This window comes from Vicugna pacos, chromosome 16 (assembly GCF_048564905.1).
Source record: "Vicugna pacos chromosome 16, VicPac4, whole genome shotgun sequence".
Classification (NCBI taxonomy): domain Eukaryota; kingdom Metazoa; phylum Chordata; class Mammalia; order Artiodactyla; family Camelidae; genus Vicugna; species Vicugna pacos.
The window spans coordinates 9,273,046-9,285,041 of record NC_133002.1 but is presented as its reverse complement, the minus strand read 5'-3'; the positions used below and the strand labels follow the sequence as shown (position 1 = coordinate 9,285,041).

The following is an 11,996-nucleotide window of genomic DNA, read 5'->3' as shown; positions in this document are numbered from 1 at the left end:
GGCCCCTCCCTCACCTGCAGCTGTGCAGTCAGCGCCACTGTCCCCCAGGTGTCCTAGCGCGGTCTCGCCCTTCCTTCTACACAGACAGCACTGTGCGAACACCTTCTCCCAGCACCGGGTCACAGAGCTTTGGAAACTACAGACAAATTGAGCAGAGATGAAGCAGCGGAAGGAAGAAAGGAGTGGGCTGGAGAGAAGGTGAAGGGGCTCAGTGCTGCTATGTGCAGGCCTTGGGGGTGGCGGAGACAAGCATTCAGTTCAGCCAAGGAAGAGGCAAGGACCTTTTCTAGGCTTTTATTTATGAAATGCTTATGAACTGATACAAAGTTAGTGTCTGTCAGCAGCTGGTGGAGGGGGTTAGTGTGCGTCCCTCCCACCCCTCCCCACCTCAGGGGCTGAAGCCAGGAGCGCCTCCATCCTTCTCTCCATTTTGGCAACAATGAGCTGGGAGAGGCTGTGAGGCAGGGAGGGGCTTCAAGGCATGAGAACGAAGGTGGGGACAGGAAGGCCCAGGGCTGAGTCTGGTCTCCCTGAAGTAGGAGGCTGGCCCCAGGCGTCCTGGCAGGAGTTTTGATTCTCCTTTGTAGCAGTGGTTTGAAATGGGCAGTGGGGAGGATGAACTTCTCTAGGACCCTCTTCTGCCTCCCCAGCCCGGGGTTGGGAGTGTCTTGTTTGGTAGCTTCTCAAGAAAGGGTCCTCTGTGACTTCTCTAGTCCCCTTCAGGGATTCTTGCCTCTGGCAGGTCTCAAAGACACTGCCCTCAGTCCTCAGGGTTAGGGGGCAGGCAGCCAGACTCGGTGGAGCCCAGCGCTGGTGACCTCTTCCGGGCCGAAGCTGGAGCTATGTCCACACTTCTAGGGGCATCACACCCTCCTTGCTACCCAGGGGGGGCAGCAAAGACTCATCCTCCAGGAACTTGAGGGGGAAGTGGACTAGATGGCCCTGGACCTGGGTGAGTTCAGACTGGGCCAAGGGAGGGCTGACCGTGGCTAGGGGCTCCACGGCCACATACTCCCGGAGTGCCCGCAGGGAGCGTATGGCGTTGGACGGCAGGCAGCGGAAGATCTGTGGGCAGAGGGCATGGAGGCCAATGAGGATTGGGAGAATCTGCCGAGAGTCCAAGTCCAACTGGATGGGACGCCCCCACTCCCCATACCACAGCCCCCTACACTGACCCTGAGCCACTGTATCCCATGATGGGCCCTCAGATCCTCATCCCCCTTCTGAGAATGGCTGCGTGGGGCGGCTCCTCTCCATCCCACCCCGGACAGGATAATCCATGAACTGCCCCCTGGCCAGCCCCCTCCGCTCCCACCTGCTCATAGATATTGGCATTGCTCTCAGCTGTGTCTTGCCACAACTGGAAGAAATCATCACAGATCGGGTCTTGGAGATCTAGGTTCGGCCGGGCATCTGCCCCAAGAATCACGCTGTGGGAGAAAGGGGTCCCGGCAGGGCCAGGTTAAGATCCTTTGAGAACCTGAATACCAGAAAAGTTATGTTGTGCCTACCCAGGTAATTCAAAATAGATGCAGTGTTAAGTAGTAAAGTCAGTGTAAACGAGCCCAACAGAGCCTTCATTTGCCTCTACTTTGGTGACTGTTAATGCTTTAAAAATATATACCTGTAACTACTATATATAAATAAACAGCAAGGTCCTACTGTATAGCATAGGGAACTATATTTAATACCTTCTAACAGTCTATAATGAAAAAGAATATGAAAAGGACTTCATATATGTATAACTGAATCCCTATGCTGTACACCAGAAATTAACACAACATTGTAAACCAACTACAATTTAAAAAAAAAGAAAACAATAAAAAATATACATATTCCAAATTATTTTTGAACTATTGGTTTCTCATTTTTTTGGTACCCCTACTTTGCCAGTACCCTAAACTGGATTAGGCTACCTCTTGGGAAATTCAGTATTACCTCTAAGTGATTCACACCTGCTCAAAAGGCAGATCCTCCCCTCTTTCCACCTCTCCCTTCCACCCTGTAGCACCCAACCCCGGCTCTACCTGAAGCAGTGCTTCCTCAAACTCAAGGCAAACCTGCCCGCTTGATACTCCACACCGCCCATGAGGGATGGCTCCGTCTCCGTGTCCTCGATCAGCACGGCCAGCTCACTGTCCCGCTTCCCCAGCAGGCTTCGATCATTAATGTTGGCAGAGCCTGGGGTGGATGAGGGACACACTGTGTTCTCCTCAGCCCAGAGGGACTCCCCACCCCATCCCCTCTACCCGAGCACCAGCCTGTGGGCAACATGCCTTCTTTGGCCTCCATCCCCAATTGGGCCTCATCTGCAGCCTCCATCACCTCCCCCATCCCGTGGCCCCTGGCTGGGCCCTGCTTCACCTCTCCACCACCCTTCTCTTTCTTCAGGGGGCCCAGCTTCCCACCGGGATCAGCACTGACCAATGATGACTGTCCGGTCATCTGCAATGAGCATCTTGCTGTGGATATAGATGAGCTCTGAGACCGGGTGCCCGCCCAGCTCTCCATGTGTGCGAAGCCCACAGATGGACATATAGTTCCGCCACGCTGTCCCCACTGTAAGAGATCAGGCGAAGAAGGGGTGGGGTGAGAGATGCCCTGCAAGTGCAGAGGAAGTCATGTCCCATCTACCTCCTCACTTCAGAAGCCCTATGGAGTCTGGTCTATATACCTCTCCAGGCAGTGAAAGATGACCTGTGGGCTCGGGTAGTTGTCCTCAGGAGTATGCAGGAATGACAGCCTCTTTCCCTCCACCCCTGGAGCTCCAGCTCCCTCAAGCCCCGCCCCCAGGGGTCTAGGGCTGGAACCCCCAGCCCCCAGCACTCACTGGCTGCTTTGAGGCGATGCAGGATCGAATATTCCCCACGACAGAGGGTCCTGAGGGAAAAGAATGGGTGAGGGAGGTGGAGAATGGGGGAGGGGATGGAGCATGTCAGGAGAGAGCTGGACCTCAAAAGTCCACCAGGAAGGGGTCAGGGCAGAGTCAGGATTGGGGCACAGTCTGGCCGGAGCCGGGGGTGTCACCTGTAAGTGAAGTGCAGAATGGCCTGGATGGCATTCCCACCACCTGTGGAGATGTCACCCTCAAATCCGGGGAGCAGGGGCAAAAGCACGTAGACTCGGAAGCACTGCCCCTGTCTGGGGAGGAGTGGAGTCAGAGGGCTGACCTGTCCCCCAAGCCCCACCCCTCTTGTTGGGCTTGAACTATGCCCACAACCCCCTGCTCTGGCTGGTCCATCTTACTTGTGGGCTTTCAGGATTCTGTCCACAATCTCATCGCCCACCTTGTTCAGAACTGTCCGCCCATCTGAGCAGCTAATGAAGAACTGATTCTGGGGCAGGGACCAAAGACAGACATCAGCAGTCTGGCCCCGGCCCCTGCCCTCAGCTCTCTGCAGCCATACCTACCCCCCCACCCCGACCCCGGCTCCAGCCCTGGCTCCAGACTTCCGCATTTCTCCAGGCCCAGCTACACCAGCCCACAACGCTCTGTTCCCACCCTCACCCAGTCAGACCTCAATGTAGAGGAAGTGCTGGCTCTCTCTGATGGTGTGCAGGTAGGCATTGAGGATGGAGTTCTCTGAAGTCCCCGCAGACCAGCGGTCCACTGACCGTAAGACCTGGGGGAACAGTGAATATGAAGTGGTTCCTGACATCAGAAGAGGAGGGGTCTGGGGGGCTCTCAGGGAGAATGGGCTGGGGCATTGGGCTGAAGGCAGGGCAGGCCGAAGTCAGAGCCTCACCTGCACGGTGGCGCACTGCCCTCCTGGGAGCACAAAGGGGAGCTGGTTTGCAGTGCTGTTGGACTTGGGCAGCAGGTAGGGGTACAAGGGTATCTTGTACTTGGCCTTGGTAGTCTGAGGCAGGGGATGGAAGAGTCAGTGGGAGGTGGCACGCTGCCCCTGGCTCCCTCCCAGCCTCTAGGAGGGAGCGAAGGGAGCAAGCACCTTGGTGAAGTTCCAGCGCTGGATGAAATGCCGGGCAAGGTCCCGGGCAGGCAGGCCGTGGATGACCACGCCGATGTCCCGCCATGGCATCCGGGGTGTGGTCTCCCTATCAATGAAATCTGGGGGTCCCGGAAGAGTCAGGGATGGTCTCTTGGGGACACTCGGGAAAGGAAGGAGGAGGAGCTGAGCAGAGGGGAGGCTGTATTCCCCTTGACCCAGCTCATCCTGTCCTCAGGCCCTTCCCTAACTTCTTCCCCTGTTCCCAGGTCTCCGGAACCCCTTACCCTCAAAAGGCCGATCCAGATGCACCCAGTCCTTAGTGATGAGATTGCTGTAGTCCTTGCCCAGCCAGAAGAGCTGGTTGTGAGAGAGGTCTGGGGTGTCCAAGGAGTCTGAGCACAGGGTGGGAGGCTGTAGGGGGAACACACCCAAGCCAGGGGCAAGGAGAAGTCATGGGGGGCATACAGAGCCGGGCCCAAGAGAAGAGAGGAGCACTGGAAGACTGGGAGACACAGAGACACAGAAAGTAAGAAGGAAGTAGACAGTCTGATTCCCTGGCTGCCCCTTCAGCTGCATGTGGAATCCCTAGAGGGATGGGGGTGGGGGTGGGAGGAGGAGTGGACACGGGGAGGGGACTGGGTCATTGTATCTTCAAAGCAGGTTCTTGAGGTCCCAGAGAGGCTGAGGAACTGCTGAGTGTGGGCAGCACTTGGAATGACTTGAGGGGACAGACTGGAGCCAGGAAGGGGTGTGGCTTTAGGTTACCTGAGTTTGGGGGCACTCAGGAAGGCCTTGGTAGATTACCTGGGGGGTAGCTGACTCAGAGGAGTTCCCAAGGTCAGTCAGTCGGTAGTGCAGGTCATCCCAGCGGCCATAGGCGAGGTCTAGCCCCCCAAGGAAGGCCACTACTTGGTCTACCACCAGGAGCTTCTCATGATGGGCCCACAGTGTCACCTGATCTGGGTGGCGCATCACCTGGAGCAGGTAGGGGGTAGTTCATGAGGGTGGGCTTAGGTGGGAGAATACAGACGGTATTGGGAGGGGGAATGGAAAGACAGAAGGAGGCGACAGTCAAGGCAAGGGAGGGCTGAGGGGATGGGGAGGCGTGGTGTGGAGGGCTGTAGGGGAGGGGTCTGTGGGGGCTAAGAGTCACCTTTATGTTGGGGTGCAGCAGCATCAGAGCCCTCTTGCTGTAGCCACTGTTGATGCCCAAGGCCAACTCCACTTCCTTAAACAGCAGGATGGACACCCGGACACCCTCCTCCTGGTGGTCAGTGGAGAATCAGATTGTAATGCCTCTCTCAGAATGACCCCTTTCCACCCTCCCAAACCCCTCTGCTCATACAAGTGTCCTTGTATGTTCCTCCACCCTGCCTGGAGCTCCACAGTGCTTTTCCACTTACACCCTGCTTTGATGCTCACACCAAACTTAGACTGGATATCATCTATCTGCTCATCCACTCATCCATCCACACATCCACCTACCTACCTAGCATTATCTCTCCATCCATCTTCCCAACAACTTACTCATCTCCTTATCTACCATCTGTCATTCATCCCTCTACCCACCCACTCTCCTACTGATTCACCTTCCCAACCTCACAACCTTCCATCTATCTCCCTTTCCAACATCTATCCAACCGCTCACCCACCATCATCCACGTATCTTTTCTCCCATCCATCATCATCTATGGATGTCCCCAACACAGCAGACACTGCCTTGTATTGAAACTAGTAATAAGGAATTAGTGCAATGAGAAAGCTAGCGGTGTATACCCCCAGGTAACACAGTAGAGGGAAGTCTATACCAGGTAAAGGGGGGGCAAGAAGGAAGTGTCAGTTTTCCTTATGGAAAAGGAAGAGGTAACGTTTGTCAGATATAGAGCCAGGATGGGCACATTACCTCCTCCTCCTCAAGTTTCAGGTTCTCTACCTCCCCCATGCTGCAGTCCTTCCTGACCAATCTCCACCCATGGGCACCCCCCACCACACCTCCCCTCCAGCCTGACCACTCTCCTCACCGCCTTCCTCTTGAGCATAATGTCTAGTCTCCAGTCATCTGAATGGGCCGGACGCTTCAGGTAAACCTCAGGACTCAACCTGGGATTCAGGGCAGGGGATGAGGGGAAACTAAGCCCCAGACAACGGTCACACCTCCCCTTCCACCCCTTCTTCTGACCCTTAAGCTATCTGTTGCCCTATCCTACCCCTTCCAGCTTGGGCTTTTCCCCACTTACCACCAATCTGTGATGAAAATCTCTTCCTGAGCTTGCAGGATGGCATCTGCCACAGCAGCAAAGTAACCTGCCCCATTCACAAACCTGGGGGGAGGCCAAGCCAAGGAGGTCAGAGGAGTCAGAAGCCAGAAAGCTCTGGAGAGTGAAGACCGGAGGATAGTCGTGGGTCAGAGATGACAGCAGGGGCAAAGATCAAGAGTGATCTGAGAGGTCAGACAGTATCAGATATATCAAAGTCAGATAAATTTGCCAGTATGAGCTAAATAAAATTAAAAATTAAAAAGACACAGTAAACTAAAGAAAATGACTAAGAGTTGGAGGATTAATACATCATAGATAAAGAGTTCCAACAAATCAATGACAAAAAGACATACAAGCCAACCAAAGAAAGAATAAGAACTGACAGTTCACAGGGGAAATGAAAATGGCCAATCATAGGAAAAGATGTTCAATTTTACCATAGAGCAAGGAAATTGATATTAAAGTGAAATAACACTTAAAATTCACTAGATTAATAAGAATTAAAATCACTGGTAACATTCAATATCAGCATATGGGGAAGTGAGTATTCTCATAGGTTGTGGGAATATACATTGGTTATAGCCTTTTTAGATGACAATTTGGCAGTTTCTATCAGAAACTGCACAAACCCCTTACTACCATTAAATGCACTTAGTAATTCTATATCTAGGAAGACATACTATCAATGCTGAGGCAAAGATTGTTTATAAGAGTCAAAGTAGGGAAATAGCTTACATGCCTAATCTCTAACACATGTATTAAGAAAAAAATTAAACAATGAAGAGAGTGCATGACCTCATTTACGTTAAATCAAAAAGTAACAAACATGCATAAGCACATGAAAATATGCAGGAAATGATCTAGGAGGATAAATACCAAATTATTGCCAAGATTACTTCTGGGGATAAAAATGGGAGGGGTGCAGGGAAGAAGTAAGGGCTGGGCGGGCGTTAAGACTTGTGCAATGAAGTTTAATTTTTCACTTAATATGTTTTCATATTGTCTGACTCTGAATAACAGTCCCATATGATGGTTAAAAGCAGGGTCTTGACCAAGACTGCCTGGATTTGAATCCTGGTTCCACTGGTTTACAAGGTATGACCTTGGGCAACTTACTTCTCTTTATCTCAGTTTCCTCACCTGTAAAATGAAGGTAACAACTGTACCTGCCTCTGGGGGTGGTTGTGAGCGTTAACAAACGTAAAACACTCAGAAGAGTTCCTGGCATGTACTAAGGGCTATTTAAGTATTAGGTAAGGAACTATTATTAGTTTTTATGTTAAAAAAGAAATCTCAACACCACCTCTAAGAAAAAAATTCTTTCCATGACTTCCCTCTGCCCCGATAAAGGTTAACCTCCTCAGCTTAGCATGAGCCCTGCTGACTTCCAGACTCTTCTTTGGCCACTGCTCCTCACGCTGCAACAATAGTCAGTCTCTGTGGTTCCCAAATACTCCGGACTATTTCTAGCTTCTCTGCATAGACTGCCCTTCTTCATTTTCTTTATCCTGTTAAGGTGAACCGCAGGGTTACTGCCTTCTGAAAGCCAGTCCTGACATACTACGCTGGAGCAAATGCCCTCCTCTGTGTGGTACCTTGTATCTACCTCCAGCATGGCAAATGCCCATTGTTTCATGTCACTCCCTACTGTGTCTTATCTCTGCCACTGGACCTGGCACATAGTAGGTGCTTAGAAAATGTTTACTAAATGGGCAAGAAAATCAGAGAGATTTGAGATCATTGAGAACAAGAGGGTCAGTGTGGTAAAAGGGAGTTAAAAAGGCCACAGGAGGTCAGAAGAGTTGGGGGTCTGAGATGACCAAATTTAGGGGTCAGAAAAATCAGGGGCAGGATCAAAGAGAGCAGCAAGGTTAAAGAGGTCAGGAGGTCAGGAGGTCAGGGAGATTTGTGAAGTCAAAGAGGTAGGTTATTGAGGTCAGAAGAGGTCAGAGAGATAAAGAGGAGCAGGGACTCAGAGAACACCAAGGGGGTCAGAAAGGCCCCTGACGATTTCAGAAAGGACTTCAGTGTCTCACCACCGGGCCAAGGTCCCAGGCCGGGGCGGGGCGTAGCTGTCATGCCGGTGCAGCTGTATGAAGTCCTTGCCAGGGCCCTGGGCCAGCTCGGTGATCTCCTGAGCCCACCACCGCGCCTGCCGGTAGCTGCTACACTTCAGAATCAGGGACCTGGACAGGAACAGTGGGATGGACCACAATCCTCACCCTCCAGACCTCTGGCCTGGCCCAGAAACCTCCCTCCTTTAGCCATCACCTCTTTCCCACCTCCTCCCTGAGCCCCTACTTGAGACGACTCCATGGGACAGGGCAGAGATCTGCCTTGTTCACAGCTGTGCTGGCATTATGCCAGGAACACAGGTTTGTTGAATAAATAAATGCGCAAACAGAGTGCCTTTTCTTTTACACCAAGTGTCCCTCCCCTAAGCTTACACTCAACCCCCTCTCTCTGGACCCAGCCTCGAAGAGCAGTCCCAAGCATCTGGCTAGAAAAGTTCTCTGGTTCCAAATCACAGCCAGCTCCGGGGGGTGGGAGAACCTTCCTTTCCTCCATGGTGTCTTCCACTCAGCTCCCCTTAGGGCCCTGGGCTGGCTCTCCTTCACTCACCAGGTGTCAGTGCGCACAGGGAGGCCTTACCTGTGGGAGGTGTCGATCCGGACCCCGTACTGTGCCTCTGTGCTCCTTTTCCCCACCTGCACCTCGAAGCCAGGGTCAAAGAGCTGAACAAATGAGATGGCGCCGGTCTCCAGGCACATGTACATCAGGAAGGAGTCCTTCACCACCAGCCACCTGGAGCGGAAGGGCTCCGACCATTCCTCCAGGCCCTGGGGCTCTCCTTCCCCACCCCAACCCGTGACCCAGCTGCTCTGTTCAGGCCTCACCTCTTGGACCAGCGATAACAAACTTGGTCTCGGCCACAGCAGGTGAGGCCAGGAACGCGGTGGCCACCTGAGCGCTTCCGGATCACCCCCTCCCTGTGGGGAAACCCAGGAAGAGATGCTGGATGAGGGACCCCAGCCCACCCTGCATTGTTTTCCCTATGCATTCGCAGGCAGGGAGAGAACCACATGTTGGCAGATGGCTGAGTGAGGGGGACCAGACACTCACAGCCCTTTGCATCCAAGGTCTGGGATAAAGGATAGCTGACTGACTTCCAGGAACTCCGTCTGCAGAGGAAGAAAAAGGCTCAGAGGAGAGACTAGTTTTCAGCCTCTCAAATCCTACAGACCCTGGTCCTCTGCCCCTTGGCAGTCTGATTATCCTGCTCATCTCAAAAGCCCCAGGCATCTAGCCCCCAGATCTTACCATGGCGTGGTAGTTGCGGTAGAAAGACATGGTCAGGAGACGGTTGAGGTAATTTTCCAGATATTTCTGAAGTAGGGGTGAAGTAGACAGAAGAGAGACAGATGGGACCAAAACCATTTGCACCCCAAACACCTTCCCAGGGGACCTGGTGTCTGATCCCACCTGTTTGCTGGATGCATGTCTGGCGGAGCCCTCAGGACCTGCTCGGGGTAGAGAGGGCATCTCCCTGTTGGCTGCCTCTTGGGCTGGAGCGTAGGCAACGGCAAAACTGTGGAAGGGATGCGGGGGGGGGGGGGGTCAGTAAGAGCAGGGAGGCTGGGTGCCTGGGTTCCTGAAGCCCTGGAAATGGGGTCTTGGAGAAGGGGAGAGGGCCTAGAGGCTGGCAGAAGGAATGCCCTCTACCCTGAGAATGGAGACAGAAAAAGGTGGGAGGCTGCCAAGGGCATTTTGGGCATCCAGCCAGGCTGAGATATTGGCCCAGAACCATGGACAGGGAGAATGGAGCAGGGAAGGTTTCCTGGTAACCGGGGTCAGAGGAGGGGGCCCAGTGGCCAAGAGTTGGAGGAGGAAAGTGGCTGGGGGAGGAAAAGTTGTGGCCTGGGGATGAGGCAGACAGAAAGCAGTGATGGAGTCTAGGGGAGTGACAGCCCATGAGGCCACATGGTGAGGGGCACCTGCCCTTCCCAGGAGACAGACTGGCCCCCCTCACCGAGCCAGAGGGAGCAGACTCATCAAGACTTTGTGTCTCAGGAGGTCCCGATGCAGCTCCTGGAAATGACGGAACTTCTTCTTGGTTGTCCAGGTAAAGTCGCCGTGAGTCAAGCGGACAGAATACAGAGTGCACGTTCCCACCTGGGGGAGTGAGGAACACAATGGATGTTCCCTGGTTGGGTGGCCCCACTTACTCTGGCCAGCCATCCCCTCACCCTCCTCCCTGATGCCAGCCCAGCCACCTTGGATCCACTGGTGTATCTTTCAGTGCCCACCACCTGGGCTATGACGGGGACCCCAGGGGCAAACACCAAGGGGTGCATTTTCAGGGGCTGAAGGTTGTAGATGGCCAGAAAGGGGTGCATCCGGTCAGCTGGAAGGAAAGACAGTGTTAAGAGTGTGGACCAAAGGAGGTATCAGCCCCTCCTCCTCCTCTCCCTGAGCTCCACCCTCCGCTGTACCTGGGTCCTCTCCCTCCTTTAGAGTGTCCACCTCATCGGGCTCCATATGTAACTGGCTGGAGTCCAGGTCACCCCCGGTGGGGAAAAGGCTCTCAGGGGTTGCCGCCATCCTAGGAATAAGGGGTGGCCTCAGTAAGGCGATGTGCTCTTTAGAACCCTGCCCCTTAGATCCCACCCCTACGGTCCTCCATCTCCCACAGGTACCGGGGGCCACCTACTTGGCTCCCGCTGACTCTCAATCTCTCGCTGATTATGGCCCACCGGTCTGCAACGCCCTGCCAGCCCGCCTCTAATCTCCATCCCCTATCTCGGTCCTTCATCCAGAATCCCTGAGCCCCGTAACCAAGGTAGAGAGGAACACCCAGCCAGGCCCAGATGGCCCCGAAGTGGGGCAGAGTAGAAGCCAGGGGAGGGGCCCCGGGGAGTTGCAAGGGACCCGGAGCCGCCGGGACTCCAGCCAGACCAGACCAGCTGGGAGAAGGGGTCCAGGCGGGAATGAGGAAGTTATGCGTTCCCTGCCCGGGAGGGAAATCCCGAAATCTGAGCAGCCGGCTGAGTCAGGAGGCCCCGCAGCCCGGGCCCATTCCCGTCCCCTCCCGACTTCCTGGGCCCGGGACCTCTGTGGAGCCCCCTCCCCGGTCCCCTCACCCGGGCAGCCCGAGCAGGCGGCGGCGCGGGTTCGCGAGCAGAGGGAGCGGAGCAGGGCGGGAGCGGGAGCCCACACCCCAGCGGGCCAGGGCGGGGCGGGCGCTGAGGGCCTGCCCTCGGGGGCGGGACGGCCCCCGGCCTCACCTCCGCGGGATTCTCGTGCGTACTGTCCCGCCCCCGCCGCCCTCTGCCCGCCCCGCCGTTCTGCGCGCCGCCGGGGCGCGGGGGCCGCCCGCCCTCTGCCCCGCGGAGCCGCGCCTCCCGCTCCGAGCATCTGCGCGGCGCTGTCCGCCGGGCTGTCTGTCAGTCCCGCGCCGTCGGTCTGCGCGTGCCCGCCCGCCGCCCGACAGGCGCTCGGCGCTCGCATCCTCCTCCCCTCGGGTGTGGGTACCCCGGATCCTCTCCTGCCACCTGCCCTGCCTGGGTCCCTGGTGGAACGCGCCTCGGCGGCGGGGACCTGCGGGTGCTCGCTTCCCGGGCTGGCTGTGACCACACTGGGCCCGGCCTAGCCAGCGTTTGCAGATGGAAGGAATGATAAAAGGCCCTAGGGCTAGTGGCCACAAATTCATGAACTTGCATTCTTTTATTCATTCGCTATATATTGTGCACTTGCTCCAGTGCCAGACACTCAGCGTGCAGTAGTGAAC

At 55.1% G+C, this 11,996-nt stretch overlaps 1 protein-coding gene across 3 annotated transcripts; it reads right to left on the bottom strand.

Moving 5' to 3' along the window:
- Positions 1 to 280: 280 nt before the first annotated feature.
- Positions 281 to 11,513, bottom strand: PLD2 (phospholipase D2). Of its 3 annotated transcripts, none has more exons than XM_072940502.1 (25): positions 11,494 to 11,513; positions 10,702 to 10,811; positions 10,483 to 10,613; positions 10,239 to 10,381; positions 9,692 to 9,797; positions 9,530 to 9,595; positions 9,332 to 9,390; positions 9,106 to 9,198; positions 8,861 to 9,013; positions 8,245 to 8,394; positions 6,188 to 6,271; positions 5,972 to 6,050; positions 5,104 to 5,214; positions 4,755 to 4,925; positions 4,235 to 4,361; positions 3,951 to 4,069; positions 3,747 to 3,860; positions 3,519 to 3,623; positions 3,247 to 3,335; positions 3,028 to 3,141; positions 2,831 to 2,880; positions 2,425 to 2,559; positions 2,028 to 2,181; positions 1,316 to 1,430; positions 281 to 1,065 (listed from the first exon to the last, which is right to left on the bottom strand). In XM_072940502.1, the coding sequence occupies exons 2-25, from the start codon at positions 10,808 to 10,810 to the stop codon at positions 841 to 843; spliced, it is 2,802 nt and encodes a 933-aa protein (XP_072796603.1). In that variant the 5' UTR covers position 10,811; positions 11,494 to 11,513; the 3' UTR covers positions 281 to 840. The 3 variants fall into 3 exon arrangements, with proteins under 3 accessions (XP_072796603.1, XP_006217630.1, XP_015106120.1); XM_006217568.2 differs by lacking the exon at positions 11,494 to 11,513 and adding an exon at positions 11,350 to 11,481; XM_015250634.3 differs by lacking the exon at positions 11,494 to 11,513 and adding an exon at positions 10,920 to 10,936.
- Positions 11,514 to 11,996: the final 483 nt, after the last annotated feature.

Bases quoted from the DNA above. Each gene is read 5' to 3' on its own strand.
- PLD2 (XM_072940502.1), bottom strand. From the start codon at position 10,810: ATGGCGGCAACCCCTGAGAGCCTTTTCCCCACCGGGGGTGACCTGGAC. The intron at 6,051-6,187 runs GTAAGTGGGGAA...CCTGAATCCCAG, and splicing joins ATTTTCATCACAGATTGGTG to GTTGAGTCCTGAGGTTTACC. The intron at 4,362-4,754 runs GTAATCTACCAA...TTCCCCCTACAG, and splicing joins CTGAGTCAGCTACCCCCCAG to CCTCCCACCCTGTGCTCAGA.